At 47.6% G+C, this 27,965-nt stretch overlaps 1 protein-coding gene across 2 annotated transcripts in view; it reads right to left on the bottom strand.

Annotated features, from left to right (window-relative positions):
- Nucleotides 1-27,965, bottom strand: part of BFSP2 (beaded filament structural protein 2) — a 60,555-nt gene that overhangs the window by 15,518 nt on the left and 17,072 nt on the right. For both annotated transcript variants that reach the window (XM_045199957.2, XM_045199956.2), the window contains exons 2-4: nucleotides 15,654-15,736; nucleotides 11,153-11,309; nucleotides 9,971-10,132 (exon numbers count right to left, since the gene is read on the bottom strand). In XM_045199957.2, coding sequence (XP_045055892.2) covers nucleotides 9,971-10,132; nucleotides 11,153-11,309; nucleotides 15,654-15,736 — 402 coding nt within the window. The remainder of the gene's footprint in view (nucleotides 1-9,970; nucleotides 10,133-11,152; nucleotides 11,310-15,653; nucleotides 15,737-27,965) is intronic.

A 27,965-nucleotide genomic window follows, 5' to 3' on the forward strand; every position in this document is an offset into this window, starting at 1 on the left:
GATCTACCAGAAATGGTACTAAATCCCATCTCCTTTTCATTAGGAGGGTTAGCTCTCCTTGTTATAACAATTGCAAGTCACTTGACAGCCATTCGGTGTGTATCCGTGTTATCTAACTAAGGATAGTTCTTTACTAGCAGCACACCCATCTCTGACCTACCCCAGCCAGAGGCAGCATTTATCTGGGAGAGGGCCGGGTGCCACCCAGTTTTCACCAGAGACATAGGCTCTCCTTAGGAGGGATTAAAAAGAAGGGCATGTCTCACATGGCGAAACCTCAGCACTGGCAGAAGAGCAAGTCTGGCCAGGCTAAGCCAAGTGTCTCCTTGAATTTACTCAAGATCTGCCTGGCTGTTGATACTGTTCTCTCAGGGGTGTAGGACCGATGCCCAGCCTCGGTGGAAGCTGCCAAAGGAAACCCAGAGGAGCACATGGCTCTGCGGGCTCGCTGTCCCCTTGGCCAGAAGTGAGCTCACCCTGCTGATGAGCGCAGCAGAAGAGGCTCAGCAGTGAGTGTCATTCTGAAGAGAAAAGTTTATTTTTCTTCTTAATTATTGGAGATGTCCAAATGTAGCATTTTTGCTCTGGTTTATTGAGATCATCCCATTCTTAGGAAAAAGGGACTCCTCTGCTTTGTCCTTTCCAGGAGACTACCAAGTGTTTAATATGAATCTTAATTCACTACCTTAATTTCTCAGGGATTTGGGTTGTTTTATTTTTGCAAATTACTTATTTTTTAAATAAATATTTTATTTATTTATTTTTAGAGAGGAAGGGAGGGAGAAAGAGAAGGAAAGAAACATCAATGTGTGGTTGCCTCTCACGTGGCCCTCACTGGGGACTTGGCCCGCAACCCAGGCATGTGCCCTGACCAGGAATCAAACCATAACCTTTGGGTTTATGGGATGATGCTCCAACCAACACAGCCACTCTGGCCAGGGCAAGAACTGCTATTAAGAAATATCTAAGACAGCTCTGAGACCAGTAGAGTTGGGTGGCCAGGCATGGGCATTCTTTGAAACCAGGGACTTTGCGTCCACAGCACCAAGAGCAGGACTTGGCACCTGGTTCGAACTTAACAGCGTTCAAACAACATTAGGTGTGAGTGAGTGAAGATTCCTTGGTGGAAGGTGTGAGGGGAGGTTGCAATGTTTGGTGATCGCCTGCAGAGACATCCCCTCAAATCTTGGTTGTTGACCAGTCATGGGTTTGAAAACACAGTACAGAAGATGAGGACCGGGAGTGCCTTCCAGCGCATATGGTTGTTCTGGGTAGACGGGCTCTTCATTTTCCCCCAGCTCTGCCCCAGTCACACCGGCTGGGATATGCTGCTGTAGCAAACAGCTAAGGGAACCAAATCCTGGCTACCTGTCTCTGAGAATAACCCTTTCTTGTTGGCTCACTTTTGAAAGCTGGCTGGAACTACCATAAATTAAGTAAAAAGACACGTGACAAGTTGGAAACATATTTACAACTTATATCACAGAGAGAGGCCTAATTTCTCTAACGTACAAAGAGCCACTACAAAGCGGTAATAAAAAAATCCAAGATGTAATAAAAATGGGCAAATGATATGATCAGATAGTCTACACAGAGCAAACATGGATGAAGTTCAGCACATAAAAGATGTTCTACCTTCCTCATAATATGAAAAATGCAAAATAAAACCACACTGAAAACCATATTTTTAACCTACAATATTGACAAGAGATCGCAGTGTGAGAACTCATGGCACTGGTGAAGATGTGGGGCGATGGGCGCTCCCCAACATTTCAGATGAGGATGTACGTTGTAGCTACCTTTATAGAGGGCAATTTGGCAATATTCATCAAAATTACCAAAGCACATAATTTCTTGCCCAGCAATTCCATGTCTATGAATTTATCCAACAGATACATTTCTACGTTGGGAAATACAAAGTGTGTGATTTGTTTTATTTATAATAGCAAAAGATTAGGAGCCACCTAAACATTCATCAGCAGGGCACAGGTTAAAATAAATCCTGGGATATCTGTTAGCTGGAACAGGGGTTGGCAACTTTTTCTGTAAAGGGCCAGATAGTAAATATTTCAGGCTTAGCAGGCCACGTGGTCTCTGACCCAGCTATTCAGCTCTGACGGTGTGCAAACGCAGCCAGAGACAATGTGGAAATGAATGAGCATGGCTCTGTCCCAAAAATAACTTCATTTGCAAGAAAACAGGTAGTCAGGCAGGTTTGGCTTGCGGGCCAGTTTGCTGTGTCCCATGGTGCAAAGCATGCAGCTAAAAAGCAGTGTGCTCTGAATACTATTGTTTAGGAAAACAGACAGAGAGCAAGTGCCTGTATACATATGTCCTTGAAACCCCGCATAAGAAAAGTGTAACACTGATTGAAGCTGCACAGAAAAGAACGGGGGGGGGGGGGGCTGAGATATGGGGGAGGGTGACACTTTCACAGCGTATCATTTTGTACACTGGGAATTGTGAACCAAGTTAAGGTATACATACCTAAATGTTTCAATGAAATAAAAGTACGTGAAGAAAGAAATCAAAGCAAGCTGGGGCCCTTTGGCCAAGTTCATTCTGTGACACACTGTGAGGTACAGAGACGTTACCCTTCAGTGCTGGCTTACTTCACTGAAGTGCCTCTCCGGCTTCTTTCATCAAATCATAGGGATCTGTGGATTACGGGTGTCCTCAGGGGTTCTGCTCTCTCTATTCTCCTTGAAAGGCACTCTCCCCGTTGGCCACAATGGCAATATCACATTTGGCCACCTTATAGTCTAGAGCCAGAGAAAGGCAAAGAAGAGGCATAGACACAGTAGTCTGTGGAGGATGTTTGCCCTTAGGGGGCAAGTATCTGTTTGTGAAAATGGCTGACTCGGGAGCATGTCATCCAAGGTCTCTCGAGGGTCAATCCAGACTCATGCTGTCCGATATGGTAGCCATGAGCCACATGTCATATTTTTAATTAAAACTTAATTAAAACATTAAATGAAATTTAAAAACGCAGTTGTGTCAGGCACATTTCAGGTGCTCGAAGCCCACGCGGGGCCCATGGCTACCATACTGGATCGCGGCACGGGCTGTAGAACATCCCCATTACTGTAGAAACGCCTGTCCGAGGGCCCTCCTCTGGTCCATCTCTAACGTGTCTTCCAGCTCAGAGACTGTCAGGAACCAGACACCTCGCAGTTCATCTCAGCCTCTTCCCCCTCTCTTCATGCTTAACCGTCTCCACAAGCAATCATCCGATTGCTTAAGGCATGAAGTTCACAGCACAGATAAAGTTCCTGACCACAAAGGGCTTCCAGGGGTGTCCAGCTTTGTGGCGTCTCTGGGCCACACTGGAACGACAAGAGTTGTCTTGGGCCACACATTAAGCACAATGCGACGTGTAACCACAAAAAACCCCTCATGATGTTTTAAGTAGATTCACAATTTTGTGTTGGGCTGTGTTCATAGCCCTCCTGGGCAGGCTGTGGGTTGCACACCCCTGCAAACTGATCTGAGGCAAGTGCTGACCTACAGCCAGAACAGACAGCAGTGGTGGTGTGGATGGAGCTCCTGGCCCTGGGGGACTGTGAAGGGGGCTGAGTTCTCTCTCATCCCTGCCTCACACCACGCCCGCTCATGTTGGTAAATGAATGGGTTATTTTACACAGCACCCAGCTGCCGTGAATGAGGGACAGAGGTGAGGTTTCTGGGAATGAGGGTGCAAGCTCTTCCCAGGGAAGGAAGACCCCAGGAGGAGGTTAAGGCAGCAAAACTGAGCCTTCCTTGCTGGAAGCTGACTGAAGGCTGGGCTTAGGGAAAGGGAGCCAAGGCCTCTCAGTGATACACAGCAGATCTGATGAGATCACTGGGGCAGAGTAGGGAGGGGCCATAGGAGGAGGTTGCCTGAGGCAATGGTGAGCAGTCTAGGAAGGGATTGGCTGAGAAGCTGAATGCCTCAGGAGTGCACAAAATTGTGGGTCAGAAGATTTAAAGTGAAAGGAGGGCAGAGACTGGCTTTAGGGCTCTCTTCCTTGAAGATGGCTGGATGATCCCACTGCAGCAGCCTGGTTTCCCGAAGGATGGTAGAAGGAGCTCCGGGAGCAGCTGAGGATCGGGCTGGCCTGGCAGGGGGTGGCAGGGGCATTCTTCTTTGGGTGTCCTAGAGGGGACCAGCTGTGAGGCAGAAGCCTGCCTTTCTTCCAAAATTGTGTACTTTTTGTTATCTTTTGTTGTTTTTAGTTTGTAAACTAACCTATAGAAATAAGATAATTAAAACTAACCGGGGAATGATAGGAGAACTCAGGTGTTAAAGAGTTTAGCCCTAATCCATAGGCTTAAGTGACTAATGCATGTGGAAAGCTGTTATTCCAAAATTGTGTAGCCTTTGAATAAAGATTCCTTTCCTTTATCAGCAGACCTTTGCCTCTGGAGTTTTGCCTACGGGGTGGCACTGGGCAGCAGGCCCCCGCTTGCTGTTCGGTAACATCAGTGTCTAGGCTGAGAAACTGGACAAGGAAGAGAGGACCTGGCCTCCCCTGTGGAGGTAGGCTGAAGGCAGTGCTGCCCACCTGACAGGGGAGGTGGGGTGGGTGGGGGTGCAGTCTTATTTCTCTGCTGCAATTCTGGGTGAGCTGATATGGTGGGAAGGAGTCTGAGATGACCTCTATGATCTCTGCCTCCAGCTGTTATACCTGTGATTAGGTCACAAGGATTAGGGGATTTTGCAGATGTCATTAAAGTCCCAAATCAGTTAATTTGGAGTTGATCAAAAAAGAGGGGTACCCTGGGTAGGGCTGACTTAATAGGATTAAAGCTTCAAAAGGGTGTCATTTTCCACTGGCCTTGGAGGAGGAGGTGAGGCCATGCTGTGAGTTGCCAGTGGAGAGGGGCAGCCTCTGGGAGCTGAGAGACTCAGAGCAGCTGAGAGCAACTGCAGGAACTGAGCTCTGCCAACAACCTGAACAAGCTCGGAAGCTGAGAATGCAGCCCGGCTGATACCTGATGGAAGCTGAGTGAGACCCCCAGCAGAGGACCCAGTTAAGCCACACCTGATTCCCGATCATGGCAACTGTGAGCCAATCACGGTAAGTTGTCCAAGTCAATAAGTTTGTGGAAAGTGATTACAAAGCAATGAGAAATGAATATACCTCATTACCTTGGGGGGAGGGCCTCCAGTCCCATCAACGGGCAAACTGAGGTGAGAAAGGTCAATCTTCTGACCCCAACGCAGCTTTGTTCAAAAGCTTTGGAAGCCCACGGCCTGCAGCGTGGCCCTGGATCCAGGAGGATCCCACGTTGTAAGGAAAGGGTCAGTTGGAAGAAACATTTGGTTATATTGATCACAATGGACTAACATGGACATGAAAGGTAACAACTGCATAATATTCTTGGAAGTATCACTTTGGTTACCTAGAACACCATTTTCCTGTTGATGACAAAGGACCTTTGAAATGGCTGCATCTGTGAAAGAAACACGTAGTGGAAACAGCCTGGCTGTGGAGAAACTACAGACCCTCACCTCTCTTCCCTCCAGTAACAACAGTTCTTGCTTCTGAGGCTGTTATGAGAACTGAACCACCTGGGAAGAAGTCAAAAGGTCTGGCCGGCAGAAGTGCCCTCCTCTGCTTATCGATTTTATTTTTGAATTTTACATGTCTTAACCATGATCGACGGGGTGATTTCTGTGCACCCGTAAATTCCACGCAAGTTTTAGGAAAGAAGGGCACTGCGACTTTCATTGGGCCATGGCCAGGGTAGAGGTACTCGCCCTCAGGACACTCTTATTTGTCACTCTACAGAATGGGAGCATCTCAGCATTTGACTCTGGGAAACGGGAGTGAGCGCAGTTTGGCCGGGTCCCCCAAGGGGCCTTCCAAAGGTCTGTGGGCTGCAGACTGGGGGATGTATTCCATCCTAGCTGGGAGGACTAGAGAGCAGTCTGGCGTGTCATGGAAGGCTCCTGAAAAATCCCCAAATACCCTGAGTTGGGTGACCACAACAAACAGAAAAGGAAGGGCCAGATGTTAAGACCCTCCAGGAGCTCCTTCGACCAGCCTGACCCTCCCGAACACTGACTCATACGAATTGAGGCGCTCCAAACTCCAGACCACTGAGGTTCCCGACACCCACAACACTGTGGCTGGAGAGAAACCTAACCAGAACCTCTTTATAAGCTTTTCATGATTAGAAACAAAAAAGATTTTTGGAAAACAGTATGGAGATTCCTCAAAAAGCCATATTATCTGGGTATTTTATATCTGCATATTTAGCTGAAGAAAACACTAATTCAAAACCATAGGTGCACCCTCGTGTTCATTGCAGCGTAATTTGCAATAGCCAAGATATGGAAGCAACCTAAGTGTTCATGGATGGGCGAATCGATATAGAATGGACTGTTAATCAGCCGTGGAAAAGTGAAATCCTGCCTTGTGCAAGAACATGGATGGACCCAAGGGCACTATGCTAAGTGAAATAAATCAAACAGAGAAAGACAAACACCATATGATTTCATTTATATGTGGAATCTTGAAACCCCCCTCACCACACAAAAGTAACCAACCAAACAAAACCAATCTCGGAAATACAGAAAACAGTTGGTGGTTACCCAAAGGGACGAGGGCTGGGGGGTGGGTGACGTGAGTGAAGGGGTCAATTGTGTAGGGATGGACAGTAACTGGACTTTGGGTGGTGACCTCTGTAGGCAGGTGTTGAATTTTAATATTGTATACCAGAGGTTTATATAATGTTATATGCCACCTTTACCTCAATTAAAAGAAGAGAAGGCTTGGCAGATAAGTGGTAGGAGATGCTGAGGGCATCCACCTATATTAAACCCCTGGCCTTATCCTGTTCATTTCCCCAGCTCCCTTTTCCTGGCCAGGCTCCATGCCTCTGCCTGAGAGCTTGTTCCGAAGACTATGAAAGGCCTCTCTGCTAGCAGATGGCAGAGGACTTCTGGGAGATGGTATTATTACCCCAGCTTCCTTGCCTTCCCCTCTCTCGTATTCTGTGCTGCCCCCAGGACCCCCGTGGGGTTTGTTCCAGTCTCCCACAGTGGCATCTCATTGGATAACATATTCTTTGTTGATTCCCTTCTCTACTTCTCCTCTCCTGGTATTTTGGTATTTTCCCCTCAACTTCCAAATAAATCACCTCCACTTCAATATTTGTCTCAGGATCAGTTTCTGGGGGAAGCTAAACAAAGACATAACTTCATCATGCCAATTAATTTTCAGTCTCCCTGGCTGAAAGGTAATTAAGTACATGTTTGTGTGCTCTCTGCAAAAGGTTTCGAAAGCAGTGTGTGCTAAGCCCTTTCACATTTATGCTCTGCGGCCAAGAAACCGACCAGAGGTGCTGAGGATGGGCGAATGTCAGCCCCTGAGGGCGTGGCTGCAGCTAACAAAACTATTTATTGGAGGACTTCTGGCTGTCAGTCCTCATCTCTGTTGATGATCAGAAGGATTCACCCATTCTGCAAATATTTTCTGAGCTCTGCCTCTCTGCAAGAGGCCCAGGCAGCATGGGCCAAACTTAAACAAGTGCTGTCTGTTTTCTCTGAGATGGAGCTTTCAGATTGCTCTGTGAAACGTACACAAATGAATTTGTTCAGAGTTGATGTTTGAATTACTGTTGGGTTGGTGATGATTCTCAAGAGGGTGAGGAGTGAATAACAATGACCCCCAGTTTTTTTTTCTTTTTCACACTATGCAGGATACATTCCTGTTAATTACAATGCCCTTCCCCCCTTTCTCCAAGATAAAATCACTCCAGTGTGGTATACACCCGAGGAGTGCTGGGACAGATGGGAAATTGCAAATAGCTTTGAGAACAGAGCCAAGGAGAAATCACAGGCCCAAACAGAGAAAAGAGCCAGGAGAGCTCAATGACAGTCACACACACACACACACTCCAGCTGTGTGACCGCTGCCCTCTCTGGGTCTCACCTCTAAAGTGAGGGAGTGGAGACGGCTGGTTTCTAGGGTCATTAACGGTAAGTATTCACGACTCTCCTAAGAAAGAAGTCATGGGCCAAAATCAAACCCATGGTTTGGTTCACTTTCCCTCTGTGTTCTTACAGCTCTCCCCAAGTGGGGAGGGCGGGGAGAGGCTGCATTTTGTGGTGTTGTTAGGCACTATTTGCCCTAAAAAGTGTTGGTTGTGGTCTGGTTCTAAGCGTTGAAGGTCAGAAAGAAGATAAGCTGTGGAAAGGGGTTAGCGCACAGGAAAGCGGGGAGGGGGGATGGAAGATGTTTCCTGGGCTGCAGAACCTTGGGGGCTCCAGCGCTGGTGAACACTCTGCTGGGAGTGTTCCTGTTGGTACTTGGGGCGCAGGGAGAAGGGAGAAAAGGTCTTCTTGACTTTCTTTCGGTAGATTTTATACATGATCGTGACTCTCAACTCTGGCTGTGCATTGGAATCATCCAGACAGCTGAGAAACCACAAAGTCCCCCTCCTGCTTCTGACTTCATTGGTCTTGGATGGGGCCTGGGCTTGGGCACGTTTGAAAATGCTCTGAATTAATTCTGCTGTGCAGCCAGGACTGAGAACCACTCACCAGAAACCAAGGATGCAGGAGCAGCCCTCTTGCCTGGTGTCAAATAGCTACCTTAGTTTTCACACTTCCTTCATGCTTTGCTTCCTCTTCTGCCCTTTTTGACTTCTGCCTTGAAATTCCAGAGTCATACATGGTGGGGGATGGAGAAGGGAAGAAGCCCTATGCGTTCTACTTCTGGCTAATTCCTTTAGTATTTATGAAGTGTAATGAAAGTCATTTTCTCCCATGAACAGGACTCATGCTACTGAAGAAATTTGCAAAATGAGAAATACACTTCAAAGTGTTGAACAGTTCCCTCATGCAAAGACAGCCGCCCCTGAAACCGTGTGTTTTAGTGTTTTCTTACTAATCTCTGCTCGATGCCTCGTTTCTTTGTTTGAATGCTCATCCTGCTGGGTACACCAGGGGCTGACAGACTGCGGTCCGCAGGCCAAATCCAGCCCGTCTCCTGTTTCTGTAAATAAAGTTTTATTGGCACACAGCCACGTCGTTTGTTACCTATTGTCTACAGCAGCATTAGCATTACAGAGGCAGAGTGGGACGTTGCCACAGAGACCATTGGCCCAGAAACCTAAATATCTTGTCCTTCACAGCAAAAGTTTGTTGGCCCTGGTGGATACCACTCTGCTCTCTCTTCCTCCCACCCGCATTTTACCCTGTTGTGTGAGCGTTTTCCCTTGTTATAAATGCTTCGCGAGTGCCGTCTCTGATAACTGCCTGGCATGTCACTGCACCGTTAGTCTTTGTCCTATTGTTAAACATATTGTGTGTTTATTTCCCAAAGTTTTTGACTCTTATAATGAATATATCAGTGAGTATATTTGGATGTAAACTTTACTTGTATTTTTTTAAGGATCTAATTTTTTTTTTTTATTGATTGATTTGAGAGAGAGAGATGGGGAGAGAGAGAGAAATGAGGGGCAGAGAGAGAAAGAGAGATCAATTGTTGTTCCACTTATCCAGACATTCATTGGTTGATTCTTATATATGAGTCCTGACCGGGGATTGAACCCACAACCTTAGCATACGATGGGGATGATGCTCTAACGCACTGAGCCACCTGGCCAGGGTTTACTTGTATTTTCTATGATTGCTTTAGGATAGTGTCCAGATTATTCGACTAGTAGGTGGGGACATTTTAAGACTCTTGATGCATACCACCAAATCCCTCACGGAAAGGGGTCGTAGTGACGTGCCCACGTAATACAGGTGAAAACCTTTTCCACCCACTGGCCAGCATTATTATCATCATTACCACTTTAAACGTCTCCTGCCTTTACACAGGTAAACAAAACAACTATTATTGTAACGCACATTTCATTTTTGGCTCATGAGATCGGAACACTGCATTTCTCCCTTTGTATGCAGGCTGTTCTCCATCTGCACGTGGCCTCCTTCTGTATAGGGCGGACAGGAGGGCGCGGGGCCGCCTCTCACCTTGGATTGGAGTGAGGTCTCTGCTTCCATCCGGTTCTTTTCGACATCTCTTTCCCAGTGAATTCTGATCGTCTCAAGGATATCGTCCAGGCCAGTGCCCATGGGGACACCTACTTGTTCTAGCTCGGACACTGCCAACTGCTTATACAGCATTTTCACATCCTGCAAAGGACAACATACACCTCTGGTGAGTCCCATGGGAGAAAGAAGAGACTCAGAAGTCAGGTCTGCAGAAGCCCAGTTCTGTGGGCAACACTTGTGCTTCTCATTTTTCTACAGCCAGACGTGGGGTTCTGCAGACACTGGCCAAGTCCCCAGTCCCCTTCCCAGCACTGGGGAGGCACTTTCCTTTCCCAGGATGCATTTCTCAGCTGGTCCTCACAAGTACAGGCCAAAGCAAAAATCCAAGTAAGTTACTAAGTAACAACACAAACAGAGTAAGCAAGGACGGCCAGATGACCCTTATGAATCTCATAAAGTCAGAGTAGGCTGAGAGAGATTTAAAGATAACTTTGGAGTGTCTTACTGTTGCAGAGTGGTGAAAACTACAGAGCCAAGAACAGGAGGGTGCGGGCTGATTGGTTCCTGGTTTGCTTAAGGTTGGTGAAAAGAAGGAGCTTCCTGACATACACCTTGGTAAGTGGCTTTTTACTCTTTCAACAGCAGGCACTTTAGGCCTCAAATCAGACAGTGGCATGTGGCAGGTGGTTTAGAATCAGTACCGTTCTGTCGGGGACTGGACCACGTCACTGTGGGAGGGTCTCTCTGTCCTGTCACTCAATGTTCTGACCTAATTCCATTCACGAGTATGTGCAAACCACAGACTTGATCGGAGCTAATTTGTCTGTCCTCTATAGTGTTGAAAACAAAGATCTGAACTTGAATGCCTTGAGGTATGGGACGCTCCCTCCAACTCAACAGTCTGTGGCTTGGACCTGCTGCCTTTCTTGGCTCTCGGTTCTATAGCAGCCTGGTTCTGAAGCCCTCTGAGGGTGAGGCACCGGGCTAACCTGACCCACACCAAGGCCTGAAAGTCTTTTACCAGCATCTTCCCTGCAGCCCTGCGCAAGTGACATGCAGAGGCTGAGGCGAGCCACCCTCACCTGTGTTTTGAAGTTTTGCCAGACAGGAAGGTGTCTCTGGTCTTGTAACCAACCCAGCGTCACCCCAGCCACCACCTACCTCTTCATAGCTCCTTGACAGAAAGCCAAGTTCTTCTTTCAGGCTTTCTATTTGACTTTCCAGATCCACTTTTGTCCAGTTAGCTTCATCTATGACTTTATACAGAGAGTTAATTTCCTCTTCCGCTGCCTTTCGAAATGGCTGCTCTTTTTCATATCTGCAGATAAAGGAACTTAATCAGCATAGCCAGGCAACCCAAAAGACAAAATAATCCGATTATAAGTGTTGCCAACAGGCCAATTATGTGCTAGTTAGACAACAAATGTTAAATGTCATTTTTCTAGCAGCTTTGAGGGCACGGTTAATGCAACTGTTACATGTTGGCCTGTTAAAGTGAGAACAATTGCTGCCAGCTTCTGATAACCAGGCTTAACGGGGGGCCAGCCTCGTGGGGCCCTGGCAGCCTGGAACTCTGGGGTGAGCTTCTCTAGGAGTTCAGGGATTGGCATTGTCATCATTATTCTGATTTGTCATCCTTTTCAACTGAGGATCCTGTAACAACCATTACTGAGAATCTGCCAGGCTATGTGCCGATGACCCCAAAATGAAGAATGTGGTTTCTATCTCCAAAAAGCCCATGTGGATGGAATTTCAGGACCGTGGCCACCAACCCAAAGGCCTCCAGGGGCCAAGTGGCCAATGCAGGTGAGAGATGAGGGCCAGGTCTGGGCAGCAGAGAGAGGTGGGGATTGAAGCACACACAACAGCTTATGTGTGCTTCCTCTAAAGGGGCACTGCTGCTCAGCACCTCCCCCTCACTGCCTTGTGGGAAGGGTGTGACAGTTCTCTTTGAGAGAAACAGGAAAGCTGGATTTATGTGTGAAATATTGGAGTTTTAAAAACTTACAACATAGGCAATAACACACCAACTCGAGTCTGAAACTGCCTACTCTGAGTTCCTTCATTTTTTGGTTTTTGCCAGCTTTCTTCCTGAAAACTACCCCACATCTGTGCCAGTTTCTCCCCATGTCACTCCTTTCCTGCCACAGCCTTCTATCCAGCTGCACCACTCAGCCATATTCCACAGCTTACCTTAGTCCATTCACAGAAGGGAGAAATCACACACCTGTCATTTCACAAAACCTCTGCCTCGTAGAGTCTTAGAATTTTAAAGAGACTTTGGCATTCAACTATTGATACTCCTACCCAGTGGCAATCCCTTGATAGCATTCCTGATAACTGATCATGTAGCCTCTGCTTGAATACCTCCAGTGACAGGGAACTCATCACCACTCAAGGCCACCATTTCATTTTTAGACAGCTCTAATTATTGCAGTTTTTTTTCCCCAAGAGCTTAAATCTCCATTCTTGTAAGAATTTGAGTTCTGCCCTTTGGAACACCCCAAATCAGTCTAATGCTTCCTTCTGGCAGTCCTACAAATATTTAGAGGCTGTCTCTATGTCACTCCCTCATTTCCCCTCCCCCACTCCCACCCCTCCAAGCCTGTTGTTCCTTAAGTTACACACTCCCACTCCTTCCTCCATTCTTGACGTACATTGGTTTCCACATCCCTCATTATCGAGGACAGGGACTGTGGCCTCTCCATCTTTTTGTCCTCAGCACCCTGCTCCAGGCTTCAGGTGCATTTGTGGAATGAACATAAATGCTCTCATTGGTCTTCCGGCCTTCTGAAGATGTAACACAGACTGCAAAGATCCCGATGCTGCCCGATTAGTTCAGGGCCCTGTGGGACTGTCTGCTCCTGTGGATAAGCCCCTTAATGCTCTTCCTCACGGATCCTAAGATTTGCTTTGCGGCTTTTCTTTGCTTATGCGTTTGTTCATTTGATTTTGACCAGCTGTACTTGCTGCTGACTAATATTGGGGGTCCTGCCAACTAGAACCCCCAAGCGTTTTTCGCCAGAGCTGCCTGAAGCCCAGTTTCCCTGTCCTCCCTGGGTGCACCTGGTGCGTGAGCTCCAAAGTGGGAGTTGGAATTTATCCTCTTTGTTTCGGTGGCCCCTTGTTCCAGTGTGCTGAGACGGCTCTGAATCACGTGTCTGTCATTCTGCTCTTCACCGCCCCCTGGTTCGCATATGGTGCCATTGCGCCTCCTTTGCATACCTGCACCTGGCCGTCCAAAATGTAAATGAAGGAATGAAGGACAGAGCCCTGGGGCACTCCGCTGAGCCTTCCCCCAGGGTGGGAGCTCCACCCTCGCACCTGCACTTCTGAAGCATTTTTCTGTGCTCTGTGTGTAGGATGAACTTTTCTACCCAAATGCATTTTTTACAAAGGATTGCACGCTTATTAGCATTTAGTCCTTCTGGAAACAAGTCCTGTCCTTCCAGCTGAAATGAAAAGCCACCCATATGATTGGGCTTGGTCTCTGTTGAGCCAAGTTGGAAGAGTCCCCCTTGGGCCCCTGGAGTCATATTTGCTCACCTACCCAGGGAGCCTGGTCCCTCTGGGATAAGGTCCATTCAACAATGGGAGGTCTTAGGTGTCCCATCGACTTTTTTTTTTGAGGTCCTCTACGGCAGCGATTTTCAACTATATGCCGAAAGAATTTTTAAAACACAAAATACCTGACTGTTTAGTCAGGGGCACTGACCTCTTTTCCCTCAGATTGTCAAGTAAAAAGTGACAACAGTCAACACAACAATAGCTGTCCAATGTGAATGAATCAAAATTATACCTATTATTTTTTGTCAGATCGGCAAAAAATACAATATAGTTTTTGGTGTGCCGCAGGATGTTAGTAATTGGTTTATGTGAAGAGAGATGAGAAGTGCCATGAGCGCCTTGAGAAGAACAGGGCTGAAAATCGCTGCTCTAAGGATTTGAGATATATTTGTGATATGCCCCAAGGCTGCTCTTAAGCTTTTAGCTTTCTCTGGCTACCCTTTCCCCCTGTCCCCACCATTCTGTAGTCTTCAATTAGCATCTCTGTGCTCAGGGTGCCCAGCTTTCTTAGAGAGAGTGGAAGGGAGGGAGAGAGGGGGTCAGAGAAACATCGGTGAGAGAAATGCGCCCCAACTGGGGACCAGGCTGCAACCCAGGCATGTGCCCTGATTGGGAATCGAACTGCGGACCCCTCTCCCCAGTTTTTTATTTCACTTCTCTGTGCTCATGCTACCTTGGGTACAGAGAAGTGTACCCAAGGTAGCATGAGCTAATGCTACCTTGGGTAGCATGGTGCCTGGCAAGACAGCAACCCTGGCTAGTTGAGTGCCCGTGACTCCAGAGTGGCCACCAATGGAGAGACTTTTTAGCAGACGGAGAAGCTCAGTCTTTGGGAAAGGAAAGGACAATGAAGAGATGGTAACAGTTCTCCTTTTTGTCACCAGGCCTTCTTATCCTGAGATAAGAATGATGGGGACACGGTCTTTCCCATGGACTCCCAACGCTATGCCTTTCCTCTCTGTCTTTGCCAGTTTCGGAAAATCTTCCCTTGAATAACAATCCAACTGCCCTCCGCCCAGGCCACCTGCCCCACAGAACCTTCTCAAAATCACTATGCTCGTGCAGAAAAGGGTCTTCCTCCTTCAGCTTCTCCATGGACCTAGTGGTTCCCACACCTCACTGGCCTTTGTGATTTTGCCCTAAGTGCCTATCCTCTGTATCATTATTTACTTAATTTTTCCTTAGGTTTAGCTACCGAAGAAGTAAATCTTAAATCAATAGACCTGGAAAGCTCTTGATATTAAATAAACCTTAAATCGCTACTATAAATGGTAGTACTGCAGTGGAAATACAGTTGCATGGGTCATAAACAGAAGGTAACTACAAAAATAAACACATCACTATTAAAAGTAAAATGTTATCCTTATGCCACTTAAAATAATCTTCACCAGCAATATATATGCTGACTTTATTCTTGTAGTATTATTTATTCATTATTGTATAATTTTTCATATGAACAACTCTAAATGCATTTTTGCCCACCTTAGGAAACACTATATTAGACTTCAAAGAGATGCTTCTCAAGGCTGGTGAGCTTTAAATATGCAGAGGCTGGGGCCCCACCCCCAGACACTCTGGTTTAATTAGTCTGCGGGGCTTGCTCACTGGCATTTTTAGTGCCCAGGTAATTCTAATACGCAGCTGCCCATGAGAGGCATTGCTCTAAAGCAGCAGTTCTCAGAGTGTGGTCCCAGGACCAGCAGGATCAGCAGCACTGGGATCTTGCAGGAAATGTAAATTTCGGGCCCCTCTCCAGATCTATTGAATCAAAAACTCTGAGGGTGGGGCATAGCAATCTGTGTTTTCTACAAGCCGCCTAGGGGATTCTGAACTACACTAGATTTCAAGAACATCTGCTCTAACCCAAGTGACACCAGGCAAAATGTCTGAGCCCTTGGGGCTTAGTTTGTGTCTGCAAGGAGGGTTTGGGTCTGACCATCTTGGCTCTGGATTCTCCCAGGGACCCTGTTGTCCCACCCCAGCCTTCCATGTGGCTGGAGGGGAATGCAGGAGACTCCAGAGAGCATGGCCTGAGTGACCCAGGGGTCACGCAGGAGGTACGGAGGGACTGTCCCCTCTGCGGGCAGAGCATTACCTTTCTTTAAAGTCGTCCACGCCTGCCTGGATACTCTCTGTCTGCAGCATGAGCCGGGCGTTTTCCAAGACCGCCTCGCCAACCTGGAACAGTCACACACAGCACAGGAGACAAGGTCACTGAATACCCCCCTATTTCCCACTGTGACTCGGGCTGGGCCCAGAGGCTCTGGGGAACTTTAAGTGTCCTTCTCTAAAAAGGGGGAAGGAGATAAACAATAAAGTGCAAGATCTGGGTGTTCTAGAGTTTTTAGAGTTGGATTTTTAGAGCAAAAAGAGCAGTCAGAGGCAGACTTGTTCATAGCCTCTGCCACCATGATGAGCTTTTGTCCGCTAGAGAAGTTCCTGGCTCCTTAAATGAAGTTTCACGGGCTTGACTTAGTGGCTCTTAACATTTTCCGGTCACGAGTGCCTTTGAAAAGCTGCTGGAATCGTGGAACCTCTAGATCAGGGCTGTCCAACAGAACCTTCTGTGATGACGCCTGCTCTCTGCCTGTGCTGCCCAACGTGGCAGCCACATGTGGCCACTCAACAGTCCGAGGCAACAAGGGTTGCCAGATGGAAGGAGGGCTGGGGAGATGGGCAGAAAAGGGGGAGGGATTAAGAAGTACAAGTTGGTAGTTACGGAATAGTCATGGGGATGTAAAGCACGGGCGTAGGGAATACATAGTCACTAATGTTGAAATGGTGTCGGGTGCGTACTAGACTTAGCAGGGTGATGACTTCGTAAGTTATGTGAATGTTTAACCACAACACCTGAAACTAATATAATCGTGATGTCAACTGTAATTGAAAAATAAAAAATAGTTTAAAATAATTTTAAAAGAATGCAGAAAGTAAGATAACGGAGTCACTATCATTGCCTACAGTTCATCGGAGGGCTCCGGCTGTGTGAGGCCTCGCCGAGGACTGGCTGGGCTGCGCGGGCTGAGCCCGCTCCTGCTCCTCCTCTCCCACATGCTGCAGCCGCACATTCAGAAAACCTTCTAGTCTTGGACTCTCAGTGCTGCCATTTTGCAGATGACGAATTTGAAGCCTGAGGCGATTGCCCTGCTCAATTTCTTACACTGATGCCAGGACAAATATTCCACGCAGTGTGGGGACCCAAGTCATAGCAAACCGTAAGCTCGAAAAGAACCGCAGGGGAGGAGATGGCTTCACGTGCGCTAGGCCCTCAGGCGGCGGTGCAGGGGTGGGCGCGGGCGGATGTGTGCCTGGAGCTCATAGAACTGGGGAGACGGCCTTTAACCAAGGGAATGAAAAATGACTAATACGAAGGGGTGTCTGTGGTGAGCAAGGGACCCTGAAGCTTAAATTCCTCATTTGGTACAACTTGGTTTTGCTGTTTGCTTCTTTCTGCTTTTTAAACTTGGGATCTAGAGGGGTGGGCAGAAAAAGTAAAAAATAAGACAAAACTCTGGGTGTGTGTGTGGGGGGGGATATGTGTACCATATTTAGAGTCATACAATTCTGGAAAAGCAGAAAGATGGCTGACAACGCACTCATTCCAAGTCCTGCCATCCAGTGAGATCACCGCCAGCGTTTGGATACATTTCCTTTTACCTTTTGCTTTGCGGGGCTCCCGCAGACCTGGCCGTGTGCATGTGTAACGGTTCCCCAGTGATTGCAGACTGTAAATAAGAGGCTGCCGAGCAATCATGGAGTCAGGCAGGGCGTGCGGATGCTGAAGGTGAGGCCGGGTGAGGAGCCGGTGGCTCGGCGCCCTTTGCTCCTCTGTGCTCACTTGGGGTTGAGGCCAGGAGAGGTTTCTGAGATAATTTGGACACCGCTCAGCAGACAGGGCACTTCTGTCCAAATGTCTGTCCTGGGCGGCTCGTGCAGCACTAGGCCTGGGGAAGCTGGAGGCCTTCCTGCTTTGCTGTTGTTTAGTAACAACCAGGGGTTTATTCATGCCTCAAGTGGAGGCTAATTATAGGCCTTGACTTGCCAAAGTGCACTTGGCTGGCTGGGCTTCCCCATCCCCTTCACTGACGAGATCCTGAAATAACCTGCCAGTCCACCACGCAGCCACAGAGAGCCCTTCATGGTTCTCCTGCCGGTGCCCAGCCCAGCAGGGGCTGTGTCCTCTTCGGTGTCAGTGGTGGCTGAGCTGCCCAGCCGTGGGGAGGGCCAGTCAGGCAGCATGACGAGGGCCGGACCTTGGCTGAGGACTGGGATGGGGGACAAGGCCTAAAGCAAAATTGGAGCCTGCAGTGGAACAGAAAACATCTTTATTTCTACCTGGGAAAGTTTCATTAAATCTTCCCCGGGTTTGAGGATAGGAAGGAAAGAGGAAAAGGATGTGTCACTAACCAACCACCTACAGGTGAGCTCAGCCCGTATGCTGGAACTGGCTGGTACTGGCTTATGAGAGGAGGTTTAAGTATTTCAGGGGTTTTGTGAACTGGTTGTTAAACAGAGCCATCATGAAAATTTTAATTATGTGAACTCACAATTAAATACATTAAATACATATTAAATATGCATGTAAATACCTATTAACATTATTAATACATATTAAAAACACAGGTGATAAATACTCAAAATGCAAAGGTCATAAAAACCCATCACTTCCTAACTGTTTTGCTGTGGGTAACTGTCCTCTCTGCTCTTGAGGTTATTTGTTTGTACTGTGTCTGGATGGTGGAAACGCTAAGTAATGGTGTGCTCAACCCCATTCAGAGACAGCATGTCGTTAGCTGGACCTCAGCTACGGTGAGAGTGTTTACACCAGGGCAATTGGCAAACACGGATGAGCCCCACACTCTATTACATACTTAACATTCATGACTTCATTAAATGCCCCTGGTGCCCCTCTGACGTGGGTTATCAACACACCCATTTTACAGATGAGGATGCTGAGGCTCAGAGAGCTTAAGTAAGTTGCCTTAAATCAATGGCTGCAAAGTTGGCAGAGCCAGAATGCCAAACCAGGTGAATGTGAATCGAAACTGTGCATGGTTTTGTATCAGTGTCAGAAACTAAAAAGCGCATCAGAATCGAGAGAAGCTGTTGTACAAGATTGCTTTCTGTCTTTTTCCTGTGACACAGAGCAGCCAGGACCCCAGGCTGCTATCCGGGCTTCACGATGAAGAGAAAGAGATATTGTCCCTATTGGATATGAGGATGCTGACCAAACCAAACCAAACCAAACCAAGCCAAGCCACGGTGGGCAGGCTGCAGTTTGCACATGATTTGTCCTGGGAAGGTTAGCAGGGCACCGCCTTTCCTCCTCCTCCCTCTCCCTCTGCCCAAACATAAAGTGAGAACTGCCTTCAAGGAGACACGACTTAATGCCAGGTTTCCTGCTAAAAACAGTCACAGCAGCATCAGTGAGAATTGCTGTGTGAAATTAGGTGGTCTTAGCCTATCCCCTCAGCAGCATTTTGAAGGGATCATCAAATTCTCACTGGAGTGAGGAACAGGAGACTCCTTCAAAGCATAAATGCACCCGAGGAGACGGGCAGGGTTGAGTACCAGGAGACTGGGCAGTCGGAGGTGGTCACGGTAGGCTCGGGTTTGGGGAAAGGTGGGGCTGACCACTGGCCTCTGCCTGCACAGACTGTGCTCAGTGTGGTATGCAGCCTCCTTCCATTCGTGTCCCTGGAGGGTCCTCCCCGACCCTCCATGCGGAGGCTTCCTTAGCATACCCCGTACCAGTGTCTTTCAAAATGCCGTCCCCGTGTTGTTGGGGAGACCAGAGTCAGGGGCTCTCCTCCTCAGTTCTTGTCTTACTTGCAAGAGAAGAATTCAATCAACAGACAACACGCAGAGGGGAAACGAGATAGCAAGTTTATTTATGAGGTACGCTTGAGCAAAAGGTTACAAGCGGGCACCCAGCTGTTCTGAGTGCCCCTACTCTCGGGACTGCAGGAGTTCTTGTGTTTTAGCCAGCTTCTAGGTGCCCCTTCTTCTCCCCCTTCCAGGCCTTGGGATCAATATACAGTTACAAAGGCTTTCTTTCCCAGCACACAGACCTTCAAGGACTCCCCTCCTGAGCTATCATAGTTTTTGCTTGTGATATTCAGAACACCTGGCAGTCTTGTCAGACTGGGCTCAGGACTGCTGCTGCATCAGCAGGTGAGACACGTCTCCCTCCTCCCCCTGCCTTGGTTTACTATCTATCTTGCTTAACACCTGGGCCAGCAGTATCAGCACCTCCTCAAAACTTAGCAGAAATGCAAATTCTCAGAGGCTAACTCAGATGTGGGAGGTGGAACCTCCGGAAGTGGGGCCCAACAATCTGTGTTTTATCAAGATTTTCAGGGCATTACAAGGCACCTTGGACTTGGATAACCCAGGCTTTGCCCGGACCTGCCTCCAGTCCTGCTCATGTCACCTCCCAGGCTGCTCCTGGAAGTCCTCCATGTCCTCGTCTGTGTCGTTGCCTGTATCTAGAACACCTGGTTTTACCACCTCACGCCATAGCTTTTTTTTTTTTTTTTTTTTTTTTAGAGAGAGAGGGGAGGGAGGGAGAAAGAGGAAGAGAAACACGGATGTGAGAGAGAAACATCGACTGGTTGCCTCCTGCACGCCCCCAACTCAGGACCTGGCCCAAAACCCAGGTGTGTGCCCTGACCTGGAATCGAACCAGCAACCTTTCAGTTTGCAGGCCGATGCTCAATCCACTGAGCCACAGCAGCCAGGGCCTACCCATAGCCCTTGCCACTTGAGGAACCCAGCCTCACTGTAAAGCTCATGTCAAACATGGCTTCCCCTGGGAAGCTTTTTAATCCATCCACTCATTCACTCTTGCCTTCATTTCTTCAGCACATGATGACAGCTTCCTTTGAGCCAGGCTCTGCAGTACTTGGAGAGGCAGTTAAAAAGGGAGGGAAGACCCTGGCTGGGTGGTTCAGTGGTTGGAGTGTTTTCCCCATACACCAAAAAGGTTGTGGGTTTGATTCCCGTGAGGGTACATACCTAGGTTGCAGGTTCAAGCCCCAGTGGAGGCATGTATGGGAGGCAAACCGATCAATGTTTCTCTCTCATATTGATGTTTCTCTCTCTCTTCCTCTCTCTCTAAAATCAATAAACATATCGTCAGATGAGGATTAAAAAAAAAGAAATGGAGGGAAGGCCTTGGAAACCATGGAAAGTAGGTGGGATTTACTGGGAATCCATGGAAAGGGCTTAAGCAGATACAGGTGTGATCATGTGGTCCGTGGGTCCTCCTGACCCCACTGGGACGGAGGGATAGTGACGTGCTGGAGGCAATGCTGGGGGCCCAGCTAGGGGGCTGCAGGGGAGGAGGGCAGCTTTGATCAGGGTGGTTGTAGGGACGGTGGGGAAAAGCCAACAGGTTTAAGACATATTTTGGGGATGGAACAGGCAGTTTTTAGTGATGAAGGAGTTGTGGGGCGAGTAAGCAAAAAGAATTGAGAATGCCCCTTAGGTTGTTAGCCTGAGGTATGGTGCTGACTCCCTCTCTCCTCGGGTCATTCCTGTGTCCCAGTCAGTCCCAACCTATGGCACAAGTCCCTCCCTATCTTACCACACTCAGTAGACAATCACAGAGATCTGTGTTCTTGAACCTAGCTCTTCCACTCACTGCCTTGGGCCAGCTCCTTGGGGAACTCTAAGATTTGCTTTCTTCATCCATAAAACGAGGATAACAATACTTCCTACCTCCTTGGTACTTGCGAGAGTTAAATGAACCACTGCAGGAAAAGCACTTGGCTGACTGCCTGGCACACAGGAAGTAGCACCCTGTGAATGGCAGCCGTTACTCTTATTGTTATTTGTCTTACTACAGAGCAGTGATTCAAGGACAGTCACACAGACTTGACGGGCGTGTGCAGTCTGGCACGTTCCCGCCCCCTGCACAGGCAGCTGAAGGAAGATTTCTATCTAGTGGCTTGATTTTTTTCTTCTTTCATTTTTTCCTGTCCATAGTCATTTTGAAAAGCCCCGGTCACTGGTACTACGAGGATGAGGATCTTAGCCCGTCCAACTGCCCATCCACCACATTGTGGATGTAGTTAATAAAACCAACGGAGCTGGTGGTGGCGGGTGAGAGATTTGACCATCGCTGTGTTTAGAAAGGGCAAGGACAGCAGCATTTTAAAAAGCGTTATTATTCGGGCCCAAGGGTGCAATGAATGCTTTATTGGGAGTTAAAGATATCAGCATCCCAGCAGCTGGAGCTGGTGGAGGTGGGCAAGACTGGGCCTCTGGGAAATCAGGCGCTGCGGCCGCAGTGGTGTGATGCAAGAGTCCCTGGAAAGCCCTCTCATATATATGTGTGACTTTCAACTTTAGGACAAACGCTCTGCGTGACTTACTTCTAGCAATAAATAAACAAGAAGCCATTTCCTGTCTCTAGTGCCCCAGAGATAGTGCGTCTCCACCCAGATGGTGAAGACCGCCATGTTACCAAGCCAAACAGAGGCTTCTCTGAGCTCTTTTTTAAAAAAATGATTTTATTTATTTATTTTTAGTGAGAGAGGAAGGGAGGGAGGAAGAGAGGAAGAGAAATATCAGTGTGAGAGACAAACATCGATCAGTTGCCTCTCACATGACTCCAACTGGAGACCTGGCCTGCAAGCCAGGCATGTGCCCTGACCAGGAATCGAACCAGTGACCTTTTGGGTTGTGGGACAACACTCAATCCCCTGAGCCACACTGGTCAGGGCAGTGAGCTCATCTTGAGATTCCAGATGCATTTGCCACAGAGGATGTGTTTTCCCCTCTGGCTTCCATGACACCACTCTCTCCCGCTCTTCCTCCTACCTCGTTAGCCATTTTCATTGACTTTCTACTTCATGAAGCCTTTCTCCCTCATCTGCTGGAGTTTCTCAAGATTGGGTCTCTGGACTTGTTCCTTTTATCCCTAAGTGATCTGATCTACTCACATGGATCTAAGTGTATGTGCTGATGACACCTGCATGGGTATCTCTAGCACAGAGCTTTCTCCCCCATTCCACACATGCGTGGCACTCTCCTTGATGTCTCCTCTTGGATATGTCTCAGACTTCATAAACCTACCATGACCCGAAATGGAATTTTAGATTTTGCCCTCACATCTTTCCTCGCCTCTCCATCTTCTCCATGTCAGGGCATAGCACCGACATTTGCCCAGAAACTGGGGTGTCTTGATATCGCACCTTCTCTTATCCCCCACATCGAATCCAACACCACCCTGGTCAGTTCTACCCCAAAAGTGTATCTCAAGTCCATCTACTTCTCTCCATCTCCACGGATGCCTCCTGGTGCGCGTCACCACCATGCCACCACCCTGTCCTTCTGATCTCTGCTCTGTTCTTCTCTCCTCCAACACATTCCTTATCCTGTGTCCAGAGTGATCTTATTTTTTTCTAATCCTCACCCAAGGAAATGCTTATTGACTTGAGAGGGAGAAGGAGAAGGAGAGAGAGAGAGAGAGAGAGAGAGAGAGAGAGAAAGAGAGACACATCAATGTGAGAGAGAAACATCGATTGATTGCCACCTTTATGTGCCCTGACCAGGGATCAAACCTGCAATTGGTCTACGGGATGATGCTCCACCAACTGAGTCACCCAACCAGGGCAGGGTGATCTTCTTAAACTCTTCAAATCAGATCATGTTATTTTGATTAAAGGAAATGAAACCTTTTAAATGTATTTCTTGTACTTAGAATAAAACACTGTCAAGCAAGTGGCCTTCTCCGGCAACACCAGTCTCCCTCCTGCCTCCAGGCCCCACATGAGTTGGCCCCTCCGCCTGGACCTCTCCTCCTCTCTTCCCTGCGTGGGAGGCTCCCCAATCCTGCTCACCTCACCTAAGGTAGGAGCTGCCTTGACTCTGCCCCTCTCTGCCTTGTTTGCTTTCTTTAAAACACTTATCACAGCTGGTAATTATTATCAATTTCTGTTTATTGGTATTTGCCACCAGAATATAAACTTCTTGAGGTCAGGCACGCCTTTCTGTCCTGCCGGTTGTCCCATCCCTGGCACAGTAGGTATCAGGTGAATTAATGAGCCCTGCAAGAGTGCCACCTCTTTATGGAGAAGCAAGGTAGGGAACACCTGGGTCTTAGCTTCAGGAAGCACCTTCAGCACCTTCCTCATCTCCCAAGTCAGGAAACGATCAGTTCCCCACATTGCTGTGCTCACGCATTCCTGTTCCAGAATCCAGCCTTGCTGTTAGCCCTAATCCTCTCTTCTGGTTTAACCTGATAGTTGTCGCCTGGGAATGGAAAGTACGAAGCTCAAACAGTGCGTTAGTGCATTTGCCAGTGGGGTTGGGGACATGTCAATCTGTAATGGAGAAGCCGAGAGACTTGTATCAGAGACAGTTCACCCCCAAGCACAGTCACAGCCGCCGAGAGTCCAGGGAGGATCAGGGACCCCTGAGGGCTAAGGCTGGGTCTTACTTCAGAAAGCCAGGACGGTGAACACTTCTGAGTCTGTACTACAAATCTGCCTTGACCTCACCATCAAATTGTGCTCTGGCTACAGAAAGAACGTCTTCATGGAGTGAGGGGCCAGAGCTGGTGGTTGCTGTTACCCGTCATTCCCGCACAATCAAGTGCAGCCTGGTACCTAGTGGTTGTCCTCTGTCACGGTGGGGACAAGATTCTTTAGGCCTCACTCTCTGGGGAAGCCTCTGCACCCCTCCATGCTGGTTCTGGGCTCACCGAGTATCTTGCCTCCAGCTACCTTGGAACAGGAGGGCTTGCTGTGGACAGCAGGTGCCGGTGGTGGGCACTGGACAGGTTTAACCAGCACTGTACATTAGTATGTATGCCTGGGCGCATGTGCCAGAGGGGTTTGTTAGCTGTGAGCCAGCCTGCCAGGGCCCAATTTTCTACAGATGCCGTAACAAAATCTGAGTTATCTCCCTCTTCAATCTCAGTCTCCCTCTTTCTCAGATTTGGAGCAACTGTTTTCCAACCTCTGATTCTCCTTTCTACTGGATACTGAGACACAAATTTGAACTTGGATTTTACTCAGAGGTGTGATTTTGAAAAAACCCTCCCAAGCCCTGGCTGGGTGGCTCAGCAGGTCGGAGCCTTGTCCTGTGCATCACAATGTCGCAGGTCCCATTCCCTGTTAGGGCACATCTATCGGGGCTGCAGGCCTGTCCCCAGTCAGTGCATGTGCGGGATGTAACCAACCAGTGCTTCTCCCTCACATCGATGTTTCTCTCTCTCTCTCCCTCTCCCTCTCCCCTTTCCTCTCTCTCTAAAATTAATAAACATACCCTTGGGTAAGGATTAAAAAGCTCACAGTTTAGACCTTGGTCTTCACTCTAGCTTTATTTCTTTTTTACTCCTCTGCTGCTACGACCTGAATTGTGTTTTTGAATTACCGGTATTTTCCCAAGGCCGGTCCGGCTCTAGACCTTGGCTCGTGCTGCCACCTCTGCAGGTCATGACCGCACCAGGCCACCCACGCCCCTGTGTTTTCCTTCTTTGCCATGGAAACTCCCATCCATCCTTCAAAACCCGGCTCAGGCTGCACTGGGCATCCTCTGTACCGCTCATATCCCCCGCGGGTGTGTCTCCGTCACTGCAATTGTCACGCTGAGTTTCTTCTGATCTTTTTCTGTCTTTCCCCACCAGTGATCTGTGTGTCCCCAGGACAGGGGCAGTCTCTCATCTCTGCCTCCAGCTCAATGCCTGGCCCATAGGTGCTCACTAAATGTTGGTTAACTGAGCAGATGAAGCAGGCTAGCTGGGGAGAGCAAATTAACACACACATATAAAGTTCAACATAATTAGAGGTGTGGAACTAAGATTCCTGAGAAGCAGAACTCAGACTTTAGAGCCAAACTCTGCTTATAAAATCCCAAATAGAAGCAACCAGATCAATCAAACCGGAACCTTTCTGAAGCACCGTGTTTTATGCCCTGCTCAGCCCTTCGGGGTCATGATCTCATTTAACCCCCACCCCCGACGCACATGGCCACACAAAGTAGGTACATATTAGCTGTTTCCATTAGGCAGACGAGGAAACTGAGGCCCCGAGAGTTCAAGTAATGTGCCCACAGTGCTAAGGGGCCCCGCTGAATTTAATCCATGTCTGTCTGACTCCGCAGCCCATGCTTTTTTTTCCCTTAAGAAAACTTTTTATTACGGGAAATTTCAACTATATAAAACTACACATAAAGGTAGAGAGAAATTAGGATGATGACCCTTCCCCCCATCTCCCCACGTCAACAATGAAAATCTCATGGCTAAGTTAAAACATCTGTACTCCCACCAGCCTCTGTCTCTGAGGTTATTATGCACATATTGCTTTATCCAACTCTTTTACTCGCCCATGCTCCAGTTAGTACTTCTTGCATTTTAATTGAAAATTGTCACATGGACAACAGAGTGGTGATTGGGAGGGGGAGGGGAAGTAGAAGAGGGATAAATGATGCCCTGGCTGGTGCAGATCAGTGGATTGAGCGCCGGTCTGTGAACCAAAAGGTTGCCAGTTTGATTCTTGGTCAGGATGCATGCCTGGGTTGCGCACCAGGTCGCCAGTAGGGGGCATGTGAGGGGCAACTGATAGATGTTTCTCTTGCACATCAATGTTTCTCTCCCTCTCTTTCTCCCTCCCTTCCCCCTCTCAAAAAATAAATAAAATCTTTAAAAAATGGGGGGAATAAATAGTAATGGAAAACATACAATAAAAATAAAATTGTCAAAATAATATATAACATTTGATTAAAAAAATTAAACAATACTGACAAGAAAAACTAGTAAAGAAAAGCGTTCCCCTGCCTCACACCTGCATCCCCCGAATCCTAATCCCCAGCACGTCCAGGTTTTCATTTGTCCAGAGACTGCCCCATATTTCTACAAACGTCTTGATTGCTTCAGTTATCAGCCACAAACGTCGTGTATTGACCTTCTGGCCACCTAGTGAAGACTTAGTGCACTCACATGCCCCTCCCTTTTCCTTTACTTACCCGCTGTCTTGGTGACTTTAGATAATAAAGTTCTATTTCTTGTAACAGTTATGAACATTTTCTTTCTCACACTCACTGTCTCTCTTATAATCACAGATGGTTTATTTTCTAAGGTCAAAAGAGAAGACAAAAAACCAGTCTAATTACTAAATGACTCTACTGGTGCCCGTGTGAAATATAGGTCCTTTCTGCTAAGAATTATGATGTAGGTGCCCCTGTCAGAAACTATGGGCAGGTAGTCAAATTGTTGGGGTTTTTTCCCCAGGAGAGCATCCTCAGACCTGCAGCATAATATGAACTATTTAACGATTTTCATGGTGTCACCCTCTCCAGGCCACGGCTGCAAAACCCACAAGTACCCAACCATCTTGCCTCCCCGCAAGCTTGAATTGTGATTCTAACATTATGTAGTTGTTTCTTCTTGTAAAATGGGGCAGCTGTATCTTGGCAGTACCAGGCACACAGTAATCTCTGAATAGATGTTTGTTCAATGAATGAATAAGTGATATAAGTTTAAGGAGCCAAACTTGTGAAATAACACTGAGAAACGAATTCACAAGCATCAGATTGGCAAACCTTTGGGAGGTGCAGATGTGAAGAAAGTGGAGCTCCTACAGCCTGCTTCCGGGAGGGTAAGTTTGGGCAATGCCATATAAAAGCTGATGATGGACACAGCTCATTCTACTCCTTGGTACCGAGCAGGGTCTTCTGATTTTTTTCTACAAAGGGCCAGATAGGAGATACTTTAGGCTTTGTGGGCCTACAGTTTTTGTTGAAATGGCACGACCCTGCCCTTGCAGGATGAATGCAGTCATAGGTGATCAGCACGTGAATCAGGGTGTGACTGTATTCCAACCAAACTTTATTTACGAAAGCAGGTGCCTGGTTTTTTTGAATCAAAAAACTCCCAGCACACAAAAGCCCTGGACCGTCCAGTCTACAGCCTTCACAGGTGAACTTTACCAAACATTTAAAGGAGAACTAACTCCTATCCTTCTCAAACTACTCCAAAATATCCAAGAAGAGGGAAGACTTCTAAACTCTTTTTATGAGGCCAGTATTATCCTAATTCCAAAACCAGGTAAAGACACAATAAAGAAAGAAAACTACAGGCCAATGTCTCTGATGAACATAGGTGCTAAAATCCTCAACAAAATATTGGCAAATTGGATCCAGCAATACATTAAAAAGATCATAAACCATGATCAAGTGGGTTTCATCCCAGGGATGCAAGGACGGTACAATATTCACAAATCAATAAACATAACACATTGCATAAACAAAAAGAAAGACAAAATCACTTGATTATATCAATACATGCTGAAAAAGCATTTGATAAAGTATAACACCAATTTATGATAAGAACACTCAGCAAAGTGGGAATAGAGGGAGCATATTTCAACATAATAAAGGCCATTTATGAGAAACCTAT

This window comes from Desmodus rotundus, chromosome 8 (genome assembly GCF_022682495.2).
Source record: "Desmodus rotundus isolate HL8 chromosome 8, HLdesRot8A.1, whole genome shotgun sequence".
NCBI classification, from domain to species: Eukaryota; Metazoa; Chordata; class Mammalia; order Chiroptera; family Phyllostomidae; genus Desmodus; species Desmodus rotundus.